Source organism: Camelus dromedarius, chromosome 9 (assembly GCF_036321535.1).
Source record: "Camelus dromedarius isolate mCamDro1 chromosome 9, mCamDro1.pat, whole genome shotgun sequence".
NCBI classification, from domain to species: domain Eukaryota; kingdom Metazoa; phylum Chordata; class Mammalia; order Artiodactyla; family Camelidae; genus Camelus; species Camelus dromedarius.
The window spans coordinates 79,432,005-79,454,476 of record NC_087444.1 but is presented as its reverse complement, the minus strand read 5'-3'; the positions used below and the strand labels follow the sequence as shown (position 1 = coordinate 79,454,476).

The 22,472-nt window shown below is 46.8% G+C and overlaps 1 protein-coding gene across 2 annotated transcripts; it reads left to right on the top strand.

Moving 5' to 3' along the window:
• Positions 1–980: 980 nt before the first annotated feature.
• On the top strand, positions 981–17,334 carry ZNF550 (zinc finger protein 550). Of its 2 annotated transcripts, none has more exons than XM_064489561.1 (4): positions 981–1,212; positions 3,558–3,684; positions 6,254–6,490; positions 9,657–17,334. In XM_064489561.1, the coding sequence occupies exons 1-4, from the start codon at positions 1,186–1,188 to the stop codon at positions 10,661–10,663; spliced, it is 1,398 nt and encodes a 465-aa protein (XP_064345631.1). In that variant the 5' UTR covers positions 981–1,185; the 3' UTR covers positions 10,664–17,334. The 2 variants fall into 2 exon arrangements, with proteins under 2 accessions (XP_064345631.1, XP_031313227.2); XM_031457367.2 differs by having other exon boundaries at positions 982–1,212; positions 6,254–6,349.
• Positions 17,335–22,472: the final 5,138 nt, after the last annotated feature.

The following is a 22,472-nucleotide window of genomic DNA, read 5'->3' as shown; positions in this document are numbered from 1 at the left end:
ACAAGAGAAAGGACAGAAAAAAATATACAGATACTTGGATAATAACATAAGCTTAAAATTATAATTTATGTCAAAGCTCTGTCTTTTTTCATAAAATAAATGTATTCTATATATTGAACACAAAGTTCTCAGGGCTTCAGAAATTTATTTAAAAATTTATAGGAAGCAAAATTTTTCTATTATCCGTCTGTTTCAGGCACATTTAACCTCTTCTTCCCCAACATCCCAGTAATGGCCATGTGTGAAGTCCTTTCTCACCTGACCCTGAGCAAACATAATGACACTTACAAAATTATTGTAAAGCTTCAGTCTGCATATCTCTGAAGAGTAACAAGGAATTTATTGTTCACGCCTATGACTTAAGGTATCCTATATCTTAAGGGTGTCATGATATCATGTAAGGAGGCTTCAACCAAGCAGGACCAGATCCCGGAGGGAGAGAGAGAGTGAGACCCCGAGACAAGTGCCATTATTGGGCGTCAGGGGAGTATGCAGGCAAATGTCATGAGTGGATTTCACTGGTGCATTGAGATGTCACTAGGTCACAGGGGAGGACACGAAGGGGAACTTGTGTCAGGGGTCAGCCTTATAACACTGGTATACTAGCTCACCTGGGCGGGGTGCTCGTAACATAATTGTGAGGATAGCAAAATATGAAGCTTCAAAAGTTTACAGTACAATGTGTCCACTTGCTCGGTTAGGAGCATCTTAAATACAAGATACCGAAAACACAACCGGGAAATCTGGGTGCGTCTCCTTTAGAACATCCGATGCCTCGCCTTCATTAGAGCCTTTGCAGTCTCTTTTCCAGTGTCAGAGGCCACGTCTTTGGGCCCAGAGGTCCTAAAGAGGCAGAGACTCCCTCTCCTGGACAGATACAGAGAAAAACTACATTACCCAGAAGGCTGTGCTACACAGGAAGGCGGTGCCAGCCGGACCGGTGACGTCACAGGAAAGGGGCGTCGCGGACGGTTCTGTCGGGAGTGGGGCTTCCGGCGCCGTTGGGGTGGGCGTTTGTTGGCGTCGGGGCGGTTGTCTCTGGTCGGTGAGTTCTAGCTCGGCGTTGGGACCGCGCGGGGAGGACCGCAAGGAGGAGCCCCGTGCGCCTGTGTGACCGCGGGGAGGGTCAGCTGAGCCCCCGACCCACCCCTCTCCCTCGCACGGCCCCAGCCTCCCCGCGGCCCGATGGCGGCCTTGGTGACCCCGGCGCAGGTGAGTGGACGGCGCGCCAGGCCACGCCCGCCCGGACCCCCAGCGCGAGGCCCAGGCGCTCTGCTGCGCGGCCGGCGCTGTCCCGGACTCTTCGCCGTGTGCTCTCCAGGACGTTGTTCGTCGCGCCTCCGGAGGGGTCCCTTGTGCTCCAGGTCGGAGTCCAGCCCAGGGCCTCCGGGGGAGGGTCGTTTCTGACAGTCAGTGGCATGCCGTGTGGAATCCCTCCTGCTTGCGTGGAGCAACCCGCGGGGAGGAGCGCAGGCCGGACATTTCCGAGACCTTTCTGTGTGTTGCGGCTACGTTCCTTCCCAAGGCTGTGACCTCGAGCACCTTCCCCTGCTGCCTTGGCTTCTCTTTTCTCCGTTATAAAATAGGAAGATTAAAGTTCCTGCACCTGGGTTAAGGGAACTAGAAAAGGGACGTGGGTGGTGTGTTCCCTGGTGTCCAGCACAGTCCAGGGAGCATCGCTCTGGCTCTTTCTCCGCGGAAGTGCCTCCTGGGCCTACACTGTTCTTAGCGGCCCATCTCCGGGGGAATCTGACCCTTGGGCTTCTCTGTCCTGTAATCTCTACGAAGAAAAGAGCTGGGGAGGGGAAGAGCCAGGAGTAGCCTGCAGCAGTTTGGTTATAGCGGTTCTGCTAGGACAGAATGGGTGTCAGGACAGGCTGGGGGCCAGGAAGGCCAGGGAATTTTATCTTTCAGGTTAGAGCAGGTGAACTGGCTTCCTACTGACAGTCGTGAATCTGTTTTCCTGTTGAGATTCAGTTATGTTGATAAGTGAGTCCACTCAGATGGTCATTGAGGACAGTGCGTAGGAGTGTGGTGTCCGTCTGGACACGAAAGCACAGCAGGTCCTGGGTAAGTCCATAGCCGTCACCCTGAGTACCCTCATCCTAGTCCTCATTGACTGTCAGGACCTGTCTGATTTGTTAATCTCCCGTCCACGTGGCTCCCCTCCTCACTTTATTTCATACTCACTCCAGTGTGCTGTCCTGAAACAGGCCTTTTCCAGTGCCCCATCTACAGCAGACTGTAACCTCTTTAGTTTTCTCAGTCTATTTTCTTGACTTTGGCATCTTAGGTCCCTCTGACATTGTCTTGCTCGTTTACTTAGTTGCTTGTTTAGGATCTCTTTCCAGCCCGGGATTGTGAGTGCCTGGGCTTGTAAAAGGTACTCAACAAATGGTTAAATGAATGACTGGGTCTCCCCAATAGGTGGTCTCATCACACTTATAATAAATACAATCTTCCTCCCAAGCGGGACCCACAGAGCTCTGCTGGCTGTGCCCCTTGCCTGCCTCCAGGCCTTTTTCCTTTCCATTCTTAGCCAGCTCACTGCACCTGGCCAGGAGGTCCTGAACTTGCCAAACTCCTCCCCAGTTTACAGCTTTTGCCCTTGCACTTTCCTTTGTGTGGGGCCCTGTTCTCAGGTCTCTGCAGGGCTGTCTCTCCTCACTCTTCCTGTGCATCAGTATCACCTCTTTGGATAGTTTTTTCCTGGCTGTGTCAGTTCTGGCCGAGGTACCCCTGGCCCCCACCTGCCCATGTGACAACTCTGACAACTGTGTTCTGGATTTTGCTGAATGTTCAATTCCATGTCCACTTCTGTTCCTTAAATTTGAGATTGTGGGTGACTTTCTAGAGCTGCCTGACCCTCAGGCCTCCGACTGTGACACGCAGGTGATTTTGGCATTTAGCTCAGGGGCTGGCAGAGGATTAGAAAAAAATTCACAAGATACATTGAGCTGTGCCAGCATCTGCTGTGTGAACACTTTCTCTTTAGTTCTCAGAATTGGCATAGTGGGAATTGTTTCCTGTATTGGTGCAGAAATGGATGTTGAGAGAAATGGTGGGATGCCCGCCCCAGGGTCACACAGTCAGCAGTGACAGATTCAAGAGCCTGGATTCAGACCCTGGAATTCTGGCTCCAGAGCCAGGGAGCTTTAGTCACTTTACCTGAGCATGTGAAGCCCTCAGCCCAGGACAGGTGCACGGTGAGGACCAGGGCGGCTCAGCTGTTGCCTCTGCCGTGATCATTGTCGGAATTGCCCTCATGAAATTTTTCCCAGAGCACTTACCTTCTGCCCCTCCACCGTCCTCACAGAACACCGTTGTCTGTGTCATTGCTGGTAGATTCCCCTAGGGGAGGCTTTTCTCTGAGCCACAGTTGCCTTATATCCAAAGGCTGCTTCCACCTTCACCCTGAGTCCCGCACAGAGCTTGGCCCTCAGGAGGCCTCGGTGATTCAGGCCTGAGTCCCTGCACCCTAACCAGCACCTGAGTAATAAGCTTGATCTCATCCGAGGGCACAGGGCCAATCCCATGACCTTTGTTTGACTCTCCAGGTATTGGTGACCTTCAAGGACGTGGCCGTGACTTTTACCCAGGAGGAGTGGGGGCAACTTGACCTGGACCAGAGGACCCTGTATCGGGAGGTGATGCTGGAGACCTGTGGGCTCCTGGTGTCACTGGGTAAGTGCTCATGTCTTACACCTGAGGGGGACCGCAGCCTCCTCTTGTTTCCTGGCCAATAAAGAGGGTCACAGGAGTCACATTCCCTCCTCCCCACAGGCCCTGCAGTTTTCTGGTCTCCCTCTGTCTGTATCAGGGATCAGTGCGATAGAAACTTCCTTCTGAACACCAACTTTCATCCCAGTGCCTAGCACACCCAGGCCTCAGTCTGAGGTCCCCGTTCCAGGTTCCACAGGAGGGAAGCTGACTGGACCAGCCTGGTGGGTCAGGTCTCACAGCCCTGTTACAGGGGCCGTGGATGATGGGCTGTTCTCAGAAGGGAGGGTGAGTCAGGCAGACCCCTGCTTGTCATTTGTCACTGGTGCCACCCAGGGATCTTCTGAACAGCACAGTCTCGATTAGAAGTGCTAATATTGTTACCACACTTTCTGACACTGGGCCATGACCCTCCACTGGGCAGGAGGTGATTTGGAAGGTGCACAGGAGTGTAGGAAAGGCCATGGGATATCCCCTGCAGAAGCCAGTCCTTTCACCTTCTGTGTCTCGCATGCTGATCGTTGTCAGGAGAAAGTCTCAAATCAGTGAGAGTGGGTGAGGATTCCGTGTCCCCTAATGGTGGCTAAGTTTTCTTTTCAAGGAAGGAACAGCCTCAGCTCACAGCCCTGAGCAGTCTACATGAACTCCCTGGGGCCTTAAATGGCATTAAAAAAAAAATAATGTTAGTATTTTCTTTACTCAGCCATTTCTGGGAGAGGCGGGGAATTAGGTTTATTTATTTCTTTATTTTTAATGGAGGCGCTGGGGATTGAACCCAGGACCTGGTGCATGCTAAGCATGCCCTCTACCACTGAGCTGTACCTCCCCCACCCCCGCCATTTAATGGCATTGTTTTGATTTCATTGTTGTATTTTGATGGTAAATTTCCATTTATGGAAAGTGAAATTGACTTTGCTCATTTACCAAAGCGAAGAAGTGTTGTCAACTGTTCAGGAAAAATTTTAAAAAGGGGCCAGTTTAAAGAGAAGCCATCCATCACTGTGTGTGCTTTGCAGACCCATGACACTGAGTTTCATTGTGGAGGCAGACATCGGTTTTTTTTTTTTAGAGGTTTTTTGTAGTTTTTTTTTTTTTTTTTTTAATTTAAATGTAGTCAGTTTACAATGTTGTGTCAATTTCTGGTGTACAGCATAATGTTTCAGTCATATGTATACATATATTCTTTTTCATATTCTTTTTCATCATAAGTTAATACAAGATATTGAACATAGTTCCCTGTGCTGTACAGTAGAAACTTGCTGTATCTATAGACATCAAACCTGAGATGAAGTGTGATGAGTTGTAGAAGGAAAAATAAGGAATTCAGGAGTGTATATCCAGGAGGCCATAACCTATCATGGATGATTCGAAAAAGGCATCTCAGACAGTGATGTTGGATCTGAGACTGGAAGGCTGAGCATTGGGAGGGAGGGTGAGGAGAGGTTCCAGGTGGAGGAACCAGCAGGAGAATAGGCCCTGAGGGGAGAGAGTGCACAGCTCCCGGCCGATTCACCTTTCCTCTGCCCGCTCCCTGAGCGTGGTGTCCGGCACATAGCACACATTGGTGACCTGTACTGTGACCTGTTGGAGTGAATCCTGGGCTGAGAATCAGAACCTGCCAGTTGAGACTTGGGTGGCTCCTGGAACCTCAGTCCCTGGGCTTCAGTACAGAACCCCCCCTCCATCTTTGTTGAGATGCGTTTGGCTTCATGTAACAGAAAAGTGACTTAGAGTGGCTTCCCCGTTGGGTGGGAATTTACCACCTCAACTCAGGACAAGCCCCAGGGCCCCCACAGCAGCAGCTACATCATCAGTGGCGCGAAGGTTCTGCTGCTCTTCTCCCTGGGCCGGCGTCCCCCTCTTCCTTGGGCCAGCTTCGCGGTGGGGGTGGAGGATGCTGCAGAGACCCCGTCTTCAGCCCTCTTGTCCCACGCTGGGATAAAGACTCTCTTCAGAAGACAGGCCAGCTGAGGTCACCTGCCTCCTTCAGATGACTGATGACCAGGGATGCCATTGGCCGATTTATTTCCACCAATGGACTTCAGTCCTCTCTGGGCGTTAGAATCTCCTGGGGAGATTTCAGAAATAGCGATGCCGAGGTCTGACCCTAAGAAGTTCTGTTTCTTTTGGTTTGAGGTTGGGATTGGGCATCCATGGGGAGTTTTGAAGCACAAGGTGTTTGAGGACCAGTTGACTTAGATGAGTTAGGAAGCATGTCCTGGGTGGAGGGCTGACCATCCCAGCATCCCGGGGTTGTGTGTGAGAGCCACGTGCACCTGCATGGGGTCGGCTTCCCCTGATGAAGTTCAAGGGCAGCGGTGTTGTGTAGACAGACAGCACCGCCCTCGACAGCAGATGTGGCCCAGGAGTGGTATTATTGCCCTTGGTTTCCAGGTCACCCATCAACATGGTCTTTCCTTAGGGGGCAGCTACATTCACGGTCTCACTTCTGTCCTGAAGTACCAGACAGAGTGGAGGGGTTTTCATTCTTCTCATCCAAACACTTATGTGCTGTTTCTTCCTCCATCAACAGGGCATCCAGTTCCCAAAGCAGAGCTGATGCACCTGCTGGAGCCTGGGCCAAAGGTATGGACAGTCACGAGGGGCCTCTCATGGAGTACATGTCCAGGTAGGAACTGGGAGCTCGCTGGGACAGTGGATTCAGGGCAGCCTTTGGAACGCACGGGGACCCGAGCCTCTCACCTTCTGGAGGGAACTCTTTGCAGAGTCTGGTTGTTCTCTCACATCAAAGGATCGTGTGCATCAGCAGGTCAGCCCTGGCCCATGCTGTTACTTAGAGACCCAGGCACCTTCCACCATCATTGTCTAGCTTCAAGGTCGGTCCAGCTCCATCCAGCAGGCGGAGGGGAAGCGAGGTCGGGGGTCACACCCAGACGCTCCTGTACTTTGCTCGCAGAAATTCCACTGACAAGAACTGGGCCTTTGGCTGCACCTGGGTGCTCAGGACTGGAGAGTGCGGGGTAGCCGTGTGCCCGGGGGGCCGGTGGGCTTGATTTCTGTGACCTCAGGCTACTGTACGCTCCCCGCTCTCAGAAAGTCAGAGTGAGGATCGTTTCTGGGTGAGCGCTGGTCGAAGTTGTGATGAGACAATGCAGCAAGCCGTTCAGGATAGCGCCCGGCCTCTCGGAGAGGCCGGCAGAGGCCAGCTCTCCATGCACCCGTGTGATGTGTGGACCGTCGGCAGTGGCGGCGGTGTCGTGCCTTTTTTCCTGGGCTTCTGGACTCAGAGGGAAAAGGCCTCTCTTCCCCTTGAGGTTAGGATCTATGCTGTGCTCTGTACTGAGCCCTTGCCCACCTTCTCTGTCCATCTCTCCATCCTCCTGTCTGTCCATCAGACACTCAGAAGCAGCCCCTTGGACAGTCTTCCTGCCCCTCTTGCCCGAAAAGACACCAAGGAGATGTTGGCTTTTTTGGCCCCACATCCGTGCTGCTAACTGTGACTGGAATAATCCGGAGCGAGTCTCTCCAGTGGTCCTTCAGCTTCTCGGCCAGCCTGTGAGTGTCTTCAGCCAGCTCCACCGCAGGCCCTCTGTTTCAGTCGCCACTCCTCCACCCCCATTTCCTTAATCCCGAGTCTCCATGTTAGTGTCTCAGCGGCACCTCAGGTGCATCAGACCTTAGAAGACACCCGTGATCCTGCCCACGCCTCCCCGTGCCCAGTTCTGAGAACCTCCTGCCATCTGCGCAGATGAGAAGATTGGGAGTTTGGGTCTTTTGAACCTGACCCGCCTGTCCTCCTTGCTTGACCCTTGCAGTAAACCTTTCTCTGCTTAAAACAAACGAACAAACAAAAACACATTGGAAACACCTCAGACAGGGTCTCTGCCTCCATCTGTCCATCCCCAGCCCTGCCCGTTGGATGTTGTCCATGTGTCCTGAATCCATCACCAACACCCTCCTCCAGGCTTGCATCATCCTTTGCTCGGATGATGCCAGAGTCTCCACCAGGTCTCTGCACATCTGTTCTATGCTTCTGATCAGCAGTCGTCCCTGCACCTGCCCTGTGGCCACCCAGACACATTCCAGATCTTCTCACATCCTCCATCGCTGGTGTCTTAGCTAAAATCAGCATCAGAAAAATTAAGGCATGGGGACAGTATAGCTCGTGCTTAGCGTGCACAAGGTCCTGGGTTCAATCCTCAGTGCCCCCATTAAATAGATAAATTAAGTAAATAAGCCTAACTGCTCCCCCTGCAAAGACATTAAATAAATAAGTAAAAATAAAGGCTGTGTCCTTCTGTGTCTTGCTCCTGAGCCCTTGAAGACTCACCTTTGTCTCTCCCCTATGGTCCCCCCACACCCCACAGAGGATGTCTTCCTCTGATCGCATCCACTTCCTCTGCTGGAGCCTGCATGGTACCTTTGCCTTCTTGGGGAACCTGCGTCTTCACTCTCTTTTTCTTTTTTTTTCTTAAGCCATTCTTATTACACTCAAGGTATTAAGTCCAAAATATCCTTGTGTTTAGGATATTGTATCAGTCGTTAAACAGGGGGAAAACACAACAGTATGAAGAGATTTATGAATAACAAAGATAGAAGCTGACAGAATTAATAGACAACTTGAATGGGGTTGGTTTTCTTTAAGAAATGCTAAGTTTTCTTAACCAAAACAACAAAATAGAGTGCTCTAAATATGTGTGAGTATGAAAACAAGAAAAGCAGTGGTTTGGTTTATTTTTTAAATTTTCTTTGTGGAGAGAGGTAATTAGGTTATTTGTTAATTAATTAACTTATTTATTTTGATGGAGGTACGAGGGATTGGACCCAGGACTTTGTACATGCTGAGCACCCACTCACCACTGAGCTACACCCTCCCTGCTGCCATTTCCTTCTTTTTTTTTTTTAAAGTGAAGTATAGTTAGTTTACAATGTTGTGTCAGTTTCTTTTGTACAGCATCATGTTTCAGTCGTACATATACATACATATATTCGTTTTCATATGCTTTTTCATTCTAGGTTACTACGAGGTATTGAATAGAGTTCCCTGTGCTGCACAGTAGGACCTTGTTGTTTATCTATTTTATATATATTAGTATCTGCAAATCCCAAAGTCCCAATTTATATACACACATACACACACACATACCACAGCTTCTTTATCCAGTCAGTAGACATTTGGCTTGCTTCCATGGCTTGGCTATTGTAAATAGTGCTGCCATGAACATAGGGGTGCATGTGTCTTTTTAAAGTAGAGTTTTCTTGGTTATATACACAGGAGTGGGATTGCTGGATCATACGGTAAGAGTTGTTTGTACAGTTTTTGAGGAACCTCCATACTGCTTTCCACAGTGGCTGTACCAATTTCCATTCCCACCATCAGTGTAGGAGGGTTCCCTTGTCTCCTCACCCTCTCCAGCGTTTGTCATTTGTGGGCTTTTAACGATGTCCATTCTGACTGGTGTGAGGTGATGCCTCGTGGCAGCCATTTTCGTCGTTAAGTCTCACACGGTCTCCAAGGGTGAATGTACCCAGGCTTCCTCCTCCTGTTCAGCCAGTGCCCCTTCTTTCTGGAGACTCTGACTTCCCATTAGGACCCAGCTCTTGAGATCCTCCCAGGGAAGATGACCTTTTCCTTCCCAGTCTTGTTAGGTGTCAGTTCCCTAAGCTTTCATAGCAGCAGGACCTCAGTCCTTGGAACAGATGCTCCCCGGACTGTATTATCAAGACTGTCCCCCTCCCCTACTCTGGGCTGTGGGAGGAGTCTCCCCTCCGGTTCTCTGTGTCCTGGCCCAGGCTACTGTCCGGATTTTCCCTCTAGTGGTGTCAGGGTACGAGGATCATAAAAAGTCACTGGAAATCTAGATTACATCAATGTAAAAACACAGGAAGTATCCTCATCTGTCCACTGAAGTGCTGCTTTTTTCTCTCGTGTATTGCTTTACTACCAGTCCCTTTGTGTGTTGGATTCTCTTCAGGTGACAGAGCAGAACCTCAGACCAGAGAGCCAAGCACTTCGCAGCTGGTTTTGTCCGAGGGAGCCTTGCTCCGGGGAAGCCTGACTCTGGGATCTTCAAGGTGCTCCAGGTCGGGGCAGGCCAGGGATCCAGGGGGAATTCTGGAAGTGGAGAGGGATCAGCTGAGGCCACAGACAGCCCCCCACAAGGAGACCCACCTCAGGAAGATGAGCCTTGGAAACGAGGGTCTGGGAACGGGTGCTAGTCTGCGCTCTGGGGCGTTAGAGGGGAGAGTCTCTCTGGGGGCTGTTCTCCACCAGCCTGACCCACCAGGACCGCCAAAAGGCCCCATGGTTCCTCACGTCTACAAATGCAAGCAGTGCGGGAAAGGGTTTCGCAGGAAGTGGTACCTGGCTCGCCACCAGCGGGTTCACACGGGAATGAAGCCCTACGAGTGCAGCGCGTGCGGGAAGGCCTTCAGCCAGAGCTCCACCCTGGTCCGGCACCACCTCACGCACAGCGGGGAGAAGCCCTTCCGGTGCGGGGACTGCGGCAAGGCCTTCAAACGCCGGTCCTACCTCACCCAGCACCGGCCGGTGCACACCGGGGAGAAGCCCTACGAGTGCGGTCAGTGTCGCAAGGCCTTCACGCACCGGTCCACGTTCCTCCGCCACCGTCGGACGCACACGGGGGAGAAGCCCTTCGCGTGCCGGGACTGCGGCAAGGCCTTCAGCCACAGGGCGCACCTGCTGCAGCACTGCCTCACGCACAGCGGGGAGAAGCCGTTCGCGTGCGGGGACTGCGGCAAGGCGTTCCGCTGCGGCTCGGAGCTGGCACAGCACCGGCGCCTGCACACCGGCGAGCGGCCGTTCCGCTGCGGCCAGTGCGGCAAGGCCTTCCACCGCAGCACCTACCTGCTGCAGCACGCGGTGGTCCACGCCGCCGCCACGCCGTTCGCCTGCGGCCAGTGCGGCAAGGCCTTCAAACGCCGCTCCCACCTCCTGCAGCACCGGCGGGTCCACACGTGAGCGCGGGCCCGCGCCCCGCGGGAGGGCGGGGCCCCGTGCGTGCGGGGGCAGCTGCAGAGGGTTCCGCTGTCGGGCTTCGGCCACACGGGCCGCCGTGGGGCGCAGTGAAGGCACGAAGCCTGACGCCGCCGCCGGCAGCTGGGGGGTGCGCGCCACGGAGGAGGCGCGTCGCCTGCAGGCCGCCCCCGCCGACCTCGGGAGACACGCGGCGAGAGATGCTGCATCGAACACGAGAGCCATTCTCAGCCCCGAGGACACGCACAGGTAACGGAGAGGAACCGCGTCATCGTCGCCGCCGGGACCGCCCGGGCCGGTCACCACTTGTCCCGCGGGCTCACGCTGGAACCCGGCGGAGCTCGGGCTGCACCTGTGAGGAGGCACACGGGGACAGACGTGGCGTCCCGGGCCCTGACCGCAGCCTTCAGCCACGGCCAAGGTGCTTCGCTTGGTCTGCCCTCCCAGCCTGCCCAGCCCGTGCTGAGATGATCGCCCGTCCGCAGGAGCGCCAGTCCACCTGGTTGGGGCGCCCGGGCAGCCCGCACCGGGCATTGCCTCGTGTGCCTGGCGGGGAGAGTGACACCAGGGAGGCTGAGGCGGGGATGGAGGGACCTCTGTGTCCAGATGTGCAGATTCCAGCCGCTTGGATCTTCAGGCCGTGCTCCGGCCAGGGCGAGGGTGATGTGCCAGGACGGGTGAGGGACAGTGCTCAGCCGGTACAAGCTGGATGCCACTGAGACGGAAGCCCAGCCTGTCTCCCTGGGGAGAGCCCTACAGATCCCGCCCAGAAGAGCTGGGGGACGCGACCTACTAGAGAGCTCCATCATCCAAGCAGGCCCCAGGGCCCAAAACAAAACGGAACAGCTTTCGGGAGGGCATAGCTCAATGGTAGAGCGCGTGCATAGATAGCGTGCATGGGGTCCTGGGTTCACAATTAAGAAGCCATCTCAGCATTACCTTAAAAGGAAGAAGGAAAGCAGGCAGCGGTGGCTGTAAACGGAAGAAGCAGGTGCCTCGGCAGCCTCTTCCAGACCGCCCTGCCACGCCCGCTGCGGTCTCTCATCAGGTTCGGGGGGGTGGGGGTGGGGGGCGATGTCTGAGAGCAAAAGGATCCTGGCCCTTGATTTTTTTTCCTTTTCTTTTTTTTAGGGGAGAGGGGTTAATTTGTGCTTTTATTTGCTGGTATAACTTAACCGACAGTGGCAAACTTTTTCTGCATTCTTTTTTTTATTGAAGTATAGTCAGTTTACAATATTGTGAAATTCTTTTTTTTTTTAAATAGTGGGGGAGGTAATTAGGGTTTTTTTGTTTGTTTTTCTTAATGAAGGTACTGGGATTGAACTCAGGACCTCGTGCATGTTAAGCACACACTCTACCACTGAGCTATACCCACCCTCACGCCTGCAAACTTTTTTTAACCTAAAAAATACATTTTACATCACAATCCCACAAAAACACATGTATAATACGGAGACATATATATAAAACTGAAAAAGTTTTGCCAAAAATGCCTACCCTAACACTTGTTTTTAATTTTAAGACTTTTTTTTAAAGCAGTTGTAGGTTTACACCAAAACTGACAGGAAAGTACAGAAATTTTGCATATACACCGTTAACACACACGTGCATAGCCATTGTCAAAGTCGTTTACCAGAGTGGTACTTTTTTTTTTTTAACTAACAATGACCCTACATTGACACGTCATAATCACCAAAGTCCACAGTTCACCTTAGGTTGGAGAAAATTATAGTGACATATATCCATCATTATAATGTCATGCAAAGCATTTTCACTGCTCTAAAAAATGTCTGTACTCCAGAATGCCAGCCCTTGATTTCTTTCTATGTGGGAGTGGGGAGAGGTAATTAGATTTCTTTCTTTCCTGTTTTTTTAACAGAGGTACTGCGGATGATGAGCACACGCTCTGCCCCTTGAGCTATACCCTCCCTCCTAGGGCCAGGGATGTGTAACTGGTGAGTCCAGACAAGTCCATGCAGGTGGCATCTTTATGGGTTTCCCAGTGGGCACTGTGGACTTACTCCTTTGTGCTGCCTTTGGATGTGATTATTTGATATTTGCTCCGAGATTTTTTTTTTTTTTTACTTTGAGATTAGTTTCAAGCGCTGCAAGATAATCAGTGTTAACTCTGGTTAAAAAATCTCTTGTACAAGAGGGGAGGGTATAGTGCAGTGGTAGAGTGCAATCCCCAGTACCTCTGTTAAAAATAAGTAATTCATTAAATAAATAGTTACCTCCCCAATTAAAAATTTTTTGAAAAAAAAATTTCTTGTACAGAAAAGGATAAAATAATTTCCTCACTTGGAACTGTCTTCAGCGCCTTTTTAAAGACCACGTACACACTTCATCTTTTCACAGTGGGCGTGCACCCTTTATGTGCTGCACAGGGCATGACAACACTTTTTTTTTAACATAGTTACATATATTTATTAATCATCAAGTTTTTTTTTTTTAACCAAACATTCGGTTTATTAAAAAGAATCAATTAGCAGGGCTGGAGGGGAAAAGGCCACTACTGATGCAAAATAGCAAAACTTCTTTAATACTGGACACATGAGCAGCATCCCCCAGATGCAATTGTAAGAAAAATCCTCCTGGAACAGGAAAGAATTTATGCCAAGTGCTTATTAAACAGAACTTTGAAAAAACTCTGCAAATGCAGTGAGTTAGGCAATGGCCCCATAAAGGTAGGTAACTCAAGGCGTTGTTTTCCTAAACCCAAACCCATGCATTTAGTTAATCCTGGTAAAGGGCCCCAATATCCAGAGGGAAACAAGCTTTTCCTGTCCTGCTTAGAGAGCAAAAGGCAAGTGTTGAGGAGGCACAGAGCCCTGCCCACTGCCCCACCCACCTCACAAGAACCGCCCACTAGCATAGACTGACCCGCTAGAGTAGGCCAATTACCGGAAATAGGAATCCACATGCATGGGGCATGCTACTGTAATCACACTGAGCTCGGTATACGCTGGTGTTCAGATTTTTGAAATAAAGATAAATGGACAGACTGAAGTATCTGAGTTAAACACTGCACAGTATATTCGACAACTGGAAAAAAATCTAGAGGGTGGTATAACTATTCACGTTTGTAAGCAAGTATAGGGACAAGCCCTGCAATCTGAAGAAAAACCCGTTCAGGGCAGAGTTGACAATCTCCCCCTGACTTTCAGGAGTGTGTCACTATACGAAAACCTCTGGATTCAGGAAAGTAGCAACAGGATATTAAGGAATTGGCTTCTGTCATCATGGATCATGGGGACCAGTCTGAAGCAGGGCTGACTGGAGGCTGGGAACGTCGCAGCTCAGATCCAGGATCTGCAGGTTAGAACAGCAGTCTAGAGAATGGTTAGTGCTTTCCTCATAAACTCCTGGATTTCCAAACAGGTTCCTTTTCCATACAATGACCAAGTCTTTTTTAAGATGTTTTCCATAAGGCTTTTTTTTTTTTTTCAATCTGGCTGCTGCAGGATATTCAGCCATCCCTGATCTGATCTTTTATTATCATTTCTTTTTTTAACGGAGGGAGGTAATTCGCTTTATTTTAAAATTTTTATTTTTTATTGACGTGTAGTTGATTTACAGTGTTAGTTTCAGGTGTACGGCAAACCGATTCAGTTATACATATACACATTTTTTTTCTTTTCAGATTCTTTTCCATCATGTTATTGAAAGAAACTGAATTTAGTTCCCTGTGTTATACAGTAGGTCCTTGTTTATCTATTTTATATATAGTAGTGTGTGTATCTGTTAAGCCCCAACCCCTAGTTGTTTCTCATGCTCGAGAGCAGTCAGGGTACTGAGTATGCAGGGAGGGCAGTGAATCGGGAAAGTTACAGTGAGTAGCAGCATCGGCACACATGGATGACAAAGTAAGGTGACGTTTATTCCGTGCTCCAAGAAATAATTAGTTGTACATCATGTGTGTCCGACACTTCGGGTAGATGAGATGCACATGCACAGGACGTCGATGATTTTGCCCTGGTGGAGCTTATATTCTGGTTGAGCAAAACATTCCACTTGCAATGTCCCTAAGTGATTAAGTTACACAGTAGGTTAGAAAGTAATGAGTTCCGTGGAAAAGAGGAAAGAGGACACAGAGGAAGGAAAACATGGGGGTAGGGGCAAGGTGAAACATTAATAGAGTGTTCACTTAGGACTGATGGGGTGACGACAATATGGTAGCACATATTTTAAAGAGGTGAGAAAAGATAGCTTCTTTCTTCCTTTCTCATGCATACAGGTGTATATTATTTCTTGCCATACAGAATTAAATAACTCCTGTGGAGTAATGTTGAAGGACAGAGGAGATACCAGTTATGTTTATTTTATCCTTGATCTTTGGGAGATTTTTGGGGGGAGGGGAGATAATTAGGTTTATTTATTAATTTTCTTTTTTTTTTTTTAATGGAAGCACTGGGGATTGAACCCAGGACCTTGTGCATGCTAAGCATGCACTCTAGCCCTGAACTACACCCTCACCTCCTTGGGGGAAATATTTAATAATAGATCATATGTATGGCATATGTTGTAGAATTTTTTGTGGATTAGATGTTTAAGGAAAATCCATTCTATACTTTGTTTAAAAAAACAGCAAGAATGAGTGAATTAGCATCAAATTATCTTTATGCCTCTTCTGATTTGATTATATGACATGTTTTCTGTAGGTGGTGAAACATATATATTGATTTTTGTGTTTTTAAGTTTTCTGTATAGTTTTAAACTTGCAGAAAACTTGTAAGACTAGTACAAGATACTCTTGTGTCAGATTTACCCGAGTTAAACACTTGTTTGCTTTGCATCTTTTTCTTTATCATTCTCTCTCTCCACGTATATGTATGTGTGTTTCTGAGCAGTTTGAGTTTAACTTGGAAATATCTTGCCTCTGTACAAATGAATACTTCAATGCATGTTTCCTAAGAGCATATTTTATACTGGAGTATTATCATAATCAGGAAATTCAATATTAGTAAAATACTACTATTTAATCCATGGTCGAAGTTCAGATGTCATCATTCATCCTAATATTGTCCCTTTGTATTTTTCCTGGTCCATGACCACACCCAGAATCGCATGGTGTGTTTAGTTACCATTACTCCCCCTACACTCCTTTAAGGAGACACTCCATCAGCCTTTCATTGAGTTTCTTGGACCTGACTGTTTTTGACAAACATTATGACATTTATTCTGTAAAATCTCCTGCTTCTCTGATGTTTGCTAATGACTGTATTTCGCTGTTGCCTTGCTTTACAGTGAAACCCCAGAAGTGATGTGGTGCTGTCCGCTTTTACCAGTGTTGGCGTTAATCTCTGTCACTTCTTTAAGTTTGTGTTCTTGCCTTTAAAATGACTCTTTCCCGGGGGTGGGGCGTGCAGCTCAGTGGTAGAGAGCATGCTCAGCGTTCACGAGGTCCTGGGTTCAATCCCCAGTGTTTCTGTTAAGGGAGAGAAAAGTTTTTTTAAAAATGAAGAATAAGTAAAATTATTATTTCTCTTTTTAGTAAATAATTAAGAAGATGTTTTGAAACTAGGTGAATATACTGATCCACATCAGTATCTCACCCCACCACTGATGATTTTCAAATTCCATCAGTGTTCTACGTGTATTAGTTGGCATTCTTCTTTGGAAGTCAGTTTTCCCAGTGACTTGTCTGTCCATTTGTTTTTCATTAATTCGTATCAGTGGATTCTTAAATACTGAAGTGGGTGATGCTCCTGCAGTGTCTCTGGTTTTGAAGCTCAGGTTTCCCATGAGCCATCCTTCATGCTGGCTGGTCTGTCCCCATTTCATGTCACCATGACATTTGGTGCACCTAAGGTACCAAATATATTAAGGTTTCATCTTTCAACTTCCCTTGCCCTGCCAGGCATCAGTCTTTTCTCCAAGGAGTTCTTCCTTCTGGTAGAGAAAGGTATGGAGAAATCAAGAACAGGGTCCTGGAAGTGCTACACCAGGGAGCTGTTGCTTCCAGGCTTCTTTGACGGCGCCAGATTTAGGTTCGCAAACACTAACCCTGTGATGGCACAGTCCATGCCATTAACTGAAGGTCAGGGAGGGTTTTAAACTATTTAAATATAAAATTTATTTCAGGGAAAGACATCAGTTATCAACTGTACAATCTGATGACTGACAAATGCATTTATCCCTAAAAAAACTTCCCAATCTAGGTACAGAACAATTCTCTGATGCCAAAAAATGCCCACTTGCCTGATGGAGTAAGTCTCTGAGAATCGCTGGCTTTTTTGACTTTTTATTTTTAATGTAGTTGTTTTGCCTGTTCTTTCACTGGTATCTAAATTTTGCCTGTTCTGTGTTTTATGGAACAGAGGCTTTTTTTTTGGTAATGTTAATATGTTTGTCAATGTTAATTAAGATTTTGACTTTTCCTGGATTCTTAATTATCCAGGTATAACAAAACTATGCTCCTCGTATTTTTAAAAATTAGTTTTAGTTATACACTTATTCTTAGAGCAGCTGGAGTCTGTCAGTGTACACAGTGTTACATCTGAATCCACTGCTACTTACATAACATGAGCTGTTTTTGCAGAGGACAGAATTAATTCATTAGATACTTATTTGCTACCTACACTTTTTAAGAGTATTTTGTGCAAGGTTGGCAGCAGTGAAAGATATTTATAAAACTTCCCCTTATGAAGAATAAATCCAGGGTACAAACAATATATGTGTTTGTGTGGTATCTATATCTATATGTATGCTTCTGTTTTGTTTTGTTTTTCTGTCAAGTGTCTTGCCCACAGTCACAAAGATTGCATACCAGTTAGGTCAGGGTTTACAATCTAGGTTTCAAAAACCACCTCTTTTTTTTTCCTTTCCTGTCAGATTTATTGCGGTATAACTGACGTGCTGCACTGTGTAAGGTTAAGGTGCACAGCATCACGACCTGACTTACATGTTATGAAATAGCCACAGTGAGGTTCAGTGAATGCCCATCATCTCACATAAACACAACATTAAACAAATAGAAAACTTTTCTCCGTGTTATGAGAACTCTTAGAATTTCCTCTCTTGACAACTTTCGTATATAACATCTAGCAGTGTGAATTGTATTTATCATGTACATTACATCCCTAGTACTTAGTTATCTTATAACTGGAAGTCTGTGCCTTTTGACCACCTTCACCCATTCCCCCTCCCCTCACCCCCCCACCCTCGGCCCTCATGACCACAAATCTGATATCTTTTTCAGTGAGTTTGTTTATTTTTGAAGTATGATTGGCCTACAACGCTCTGTTAACTTGTGGTCCACAGCATCGTGGTTTGTATACATTTCTGTATTTTCTGTATTTCCGTACATTTCAGTAGTTGGCAACCAACAAATAGTATCTTACTGCTCTTCAACGATAGGCAGATCAAAGTATCACATACAGTTTTGTAGGCTTCAGTATGTGCAGTCAAGGGACCAGAAAGAATAGAATTCAGCCAGAATGATGACAGGGGAAATGGATGTTGGCTGTCAGGAGGCCCAGAAGGCAGTAGATGACGTGGCATTCTGCCTGTTTCTCAGACACAAACAAAAATTATTCCCCGTATGGATACATCTCTGTGTGTATGTTGCAACCCCAGCAAGCCCAACTGTTTTTCCCATGTAATATTTCTAACTCAAATTCGAGACATAGATACAGCTACAGTCTCAATGTTTGTGTCCCCCTCACTTCATAAGTTCGATACCTAACGCCTCGTGTCATAATTAGAAGACAGAACGTTGGGGAGGCGACAAGGTCATGACATTTTTACCCTCGTGAATGGAATTAGTGCCTTTATGAAAAAGGCCCCAAAAAGTTCCCATCCTCTTCCGCCTCATGAGGACATACCTAGAAGGAGCTGGTCTCTGAACCAGGAAGTGGGCTTTCACCAGACACTGAATCTGCCGGCACCCTGAGTCTGGACTTCCAGCTTCCGGGACTGTGAGAAACAAATGTCTGTTGTTCATAAACCATCCAGTCTATGGTATTGTCTTAATAGCAGTTCAAATGGACTAAAACAGATAACATTTTAATATGAGATTTACCTGAAAAGAAGAGCCACTTACCAAATGCTTTTTCCTCCTGGGACAGAGGCTACCAGGATCACAGTCTAAGCACGTGTGCAACGGGAGCATCTTATCAAGATAAACGTTTGATTATTGTCTGAGGATGAGATCGGTGCTCCTATTAATTATCCTGAGAATTACCAAATAGAGTGAGGGGAACAAGCTCTGGCCTCCCTTTTCTGTACAAACTGTATTTTAAGGTAAATTAACAGAAAATTATTGAAAATTCTTCTTTATAGAGGATTTCTAGTTTATAAATGCAGAAATAGCCATCGAAGTAGGGTGCAAATGTTTCAACAGCTTATGAAATAATCAACTACCCAATGATCGTCAGTGCATGCTGACGCAGTAGACTAGTGACACATGGCAGATTGTACTGGAAAGAAACACTAATAACATTGGAACCCAATTGCAAAAGAGAGACGCCAGACCTGGAGGGCACTGATGACAGACACTACTCGGGGTCCTGCCTGGCTCAGTCGCTCTTCGGAGCACAGCCCATCCCTCACTGCCCTGCTACATGGACAGTGGGGGCGAGCACCTCAACCAGGCTGGGCCAGTCAGCCTCTCTCTCGTGGATTCTGGAACAAGAACCTCAGACCGAGGACAGACTGTGCCGGGCACTGGGGTGAAGGTTGTGTTCAGAAGGCATGTTTCCTGTCTGACGTCTCTGGTTGCAGAACCAGGAAGAGCAGGCAGAAGGAGACCAGAACACAGCGCACAGTAGGGCAGTGGGTAGAGGTGGGAGGCCTGAGAGGCTGTGCTTACCAGCCAGGAAGGAGCAAAAGGTTGATCAAGGAGGAAGCCTTGGGTTGCCCACATGGCAGTTACCAAACAAGACTAGGAGTTCAGAGTTCTCCATCACGAGCCCCTACAGTGTCCTCTGGGCCAGGTCCAGATGCCCTTATGTCTCCTAGGTGAAGGCACAGTCATATCGTTTAAGGTCACCAATGTCTTGAGAGACAGAGGTGGCCGCTTGGCCTTGGGTTTTTACATGAGATTACAACCTACAACTCACTGGGAAAGGTGGAGAGAGTCCCCGTCCTGAATCACTGAGACCTCTTGAGGGATGAGTTCTGTGCCAGCCTCCAGGGGTTGGGTCATGTGGCCTCGCAACTAATGGAACTGTGCCTGATAGAGAAGCCTCCCATTTGGGAAACCACTTCCATGTCAAGTTTAATTGTAACATTACATAAAGCAATGCAACCAAATGCAGCAGTCAAAAATATCTGGTATCCAAAGATAATTATTAACCAGGCAACAATCAGAAATATAATACACAATTAGCAGAAAAAACCCCAAATCAATAGAAGCATTCAACAATTAGTAGACAACGATGTTAAAATAGCTTTTACAAATACGTAACATTTGTTCCTGGAGGTCTAGAGAAGAAAGATCTTGATTAAGGTGAAGTGTGTACCTCAATCTGAGCAGAGAACATTTTAAGTTGTCAGTTTTCCCCTAATTTTTCTACATGAACACATTATGCGTTAACAGTCCCAGCAATCTCTTTTGATAGAAATTCATAAACTGATTCGAAAATTATTAAGTAATAATGCCTAGAAGCTAGAATAGACAAATCATTATTTGAAGACAACAAATTAAAATCTGTTTTTCCTTATAAAAAAATACTGTAGGGGAGGGGACAGCTCAGTGGACGAGCCCGTGCCTAGCATACCTGAGGTCCTGGGTTTGATCCCAGAACATCCGTTAAAAAAACGAATAACCTAATCACCTCTCAAAAAGGAGAAAAATAAATTAATTAAAAACAATAAAATAGAAAAAAATTACCATATATCTAAACCAGTCATTGCACAATGGAAGAGCATAGAGATCTGAGATATCTACAAACCCTAATGATGTCAATTTATTTCCAATAAAAGTTGCCAAAGGCATTTAAGGGAGAAGGGAGAACACTTTCAACAAATTGTCCTGACAGATCATATGGTGGGGCTTATCTAAAAAATAGATGAAAAAGTGTAAACCTCCCCTCACATCACTTAACAATGAATTTGAAATGGATCCAACACAGTTCTTAATGTCAGAGAAAAAACAGACTACAAAAGACGACATAGGAAAAATGCTCTCTGTCCTTGGTGCAGGGAAGGGTTTATTTACAAAGAAAGACCATCAATGAAAGAAAATAAACTGATTATTTGAAACTTAATCAAAATTAAAATTTGCCATTCAAGAGACAGTTAAGAAAGTGAAAACTCAAGTCACAATCTGGGGAAAGATATTTGCAAGAAATATATCTGACAAATGACAACGATTCTTAATATGAATAGTATTTATAAATAAAATTTTCAAATAACACAATTTAAATTAGTCACAGAATTTCTGAAGGCATATGTCATAAAAGGCGTATGTATAAACGGTAAATAGGAAAATGAAAATGTGCTTCTTGTCATTACTCGCCATCATAAACACAATTTAAAGCCACAGTGAGGGAGTACCACACACCATTGGAACAACTAAAATTCAAATGCTAAATTGATGAAGATGTGAAACAGCTACACCTCTCGTATATTTCTTGAGGGAATACAAATAGATAAATAACTTCAGGAAATACTGTTCTAAAAAAAAAAAAGAAAATACTGTGCTACTTTCTTTAATGCTATCCATATACATATCACATGACACAGTAATCTCACTTGTAGGGTCTATCCACAAGAAAAATGAAATCATGTGACTCAGAAATACTTGGGGGAAATTATTCACCGTAATAACGGCTTCTTTCACAAAAGCCAGAAAACAATAGACTGTGATTTTACTTTTTTTTCCCCTGGTGTGGATTACAGTGTCTAAACGAGCCTCAAGGGAGTGGCTCATGCGAAGATCCAAGTGTGCCTGCTAAAACCTACCTCTAGTTCTCCTTTTCGTAAGTTTCTGGCTCTTTCAGGAGTGGAAACCCAAGGCCAGCCAATCAGAATATGCCTGGTCAGCATTAGTTTTTCACAACCTAGCTCCAAAACTTTCCTTTTTGCCCCCTCTAAGGAAAGTAACCCTGCTATGACCAATCAGCTGTTGCCTACTATAACTTGTTCTTAAGTATTGGTGTACATTCTGTACAGATCTTCGGAGCACCTTCCTGTTTTACAAACTGGATGCTTTCCAGTTCGTGAAGCACTAGGTAAAAGCAAACTAAATACAAACATTAAACTCTGTGAAATTTTCCTTTAACACCTGTGTGCCAAGTTTTTGTTTTTATTTTCCATTTTTTACAGTATTCTCAGGTCCGATTTTAAAAAATTCTGTTTTACATTCTGTTCTTGCAAATTTACTTCTTTGCTTCTTATTTTCATGTTTTTGGCAGATATAGCAATGCTACTTATACATGCCTGACATATTTTTATTCCAAAATCTTATGGACTTTACTTTTTTCATCAAATCTTCCAATATTTTCAAAAAATCCAAAAACAAGCACTGTAGCGACTCAGGCTTTTCATACCTGGAATGCTTTTTTTCCAATCCTCTATCAACTTTTATGTTGATAAATGCGAGTTAAATCAGAATCTTATGAAGATTGTACATATAGGCTTTGCTGAGTGTATTTTGATAACGCTTTTAACAGTCCTGCCGGCAGGTACCCGGCCCTTTTCGTGCGCACGAGGTGGGGGAGGGCCGCACACGCAACTCAATCCGCCGCGCAACGGGAACTACATTACCCAGAAGGACGTGCGCGGGCGCCCTGCGCTCTCTTCCAATGACGACCCCTAGTTGGGGCATTTCCGTGAACATTAAACAGGA

Bases quoted from the DNA above. Each gene is read 5' to 3' on its own strand.
- ZNF550 (XM_064489561.1), top strand. From the start codon at position 1,186: ATGGCGGCCTTGGTGACCCCGGCGCAG. The intron at 1,213-3,557 runs GTGAGTGGACGG...TTGACTCTCCAG, and splicing joins CCTTGGTGACCCCGGCGCAG to GTATTGGTGACCTTCAAGGA. The intron at 6,491-9,656 runs GTCAGCCCTGGC...GATTCTCTTCAG, and splicing joins AGGATCGTGTGCATCAGCAG to GTGACAGAGCAGAACCTCAG.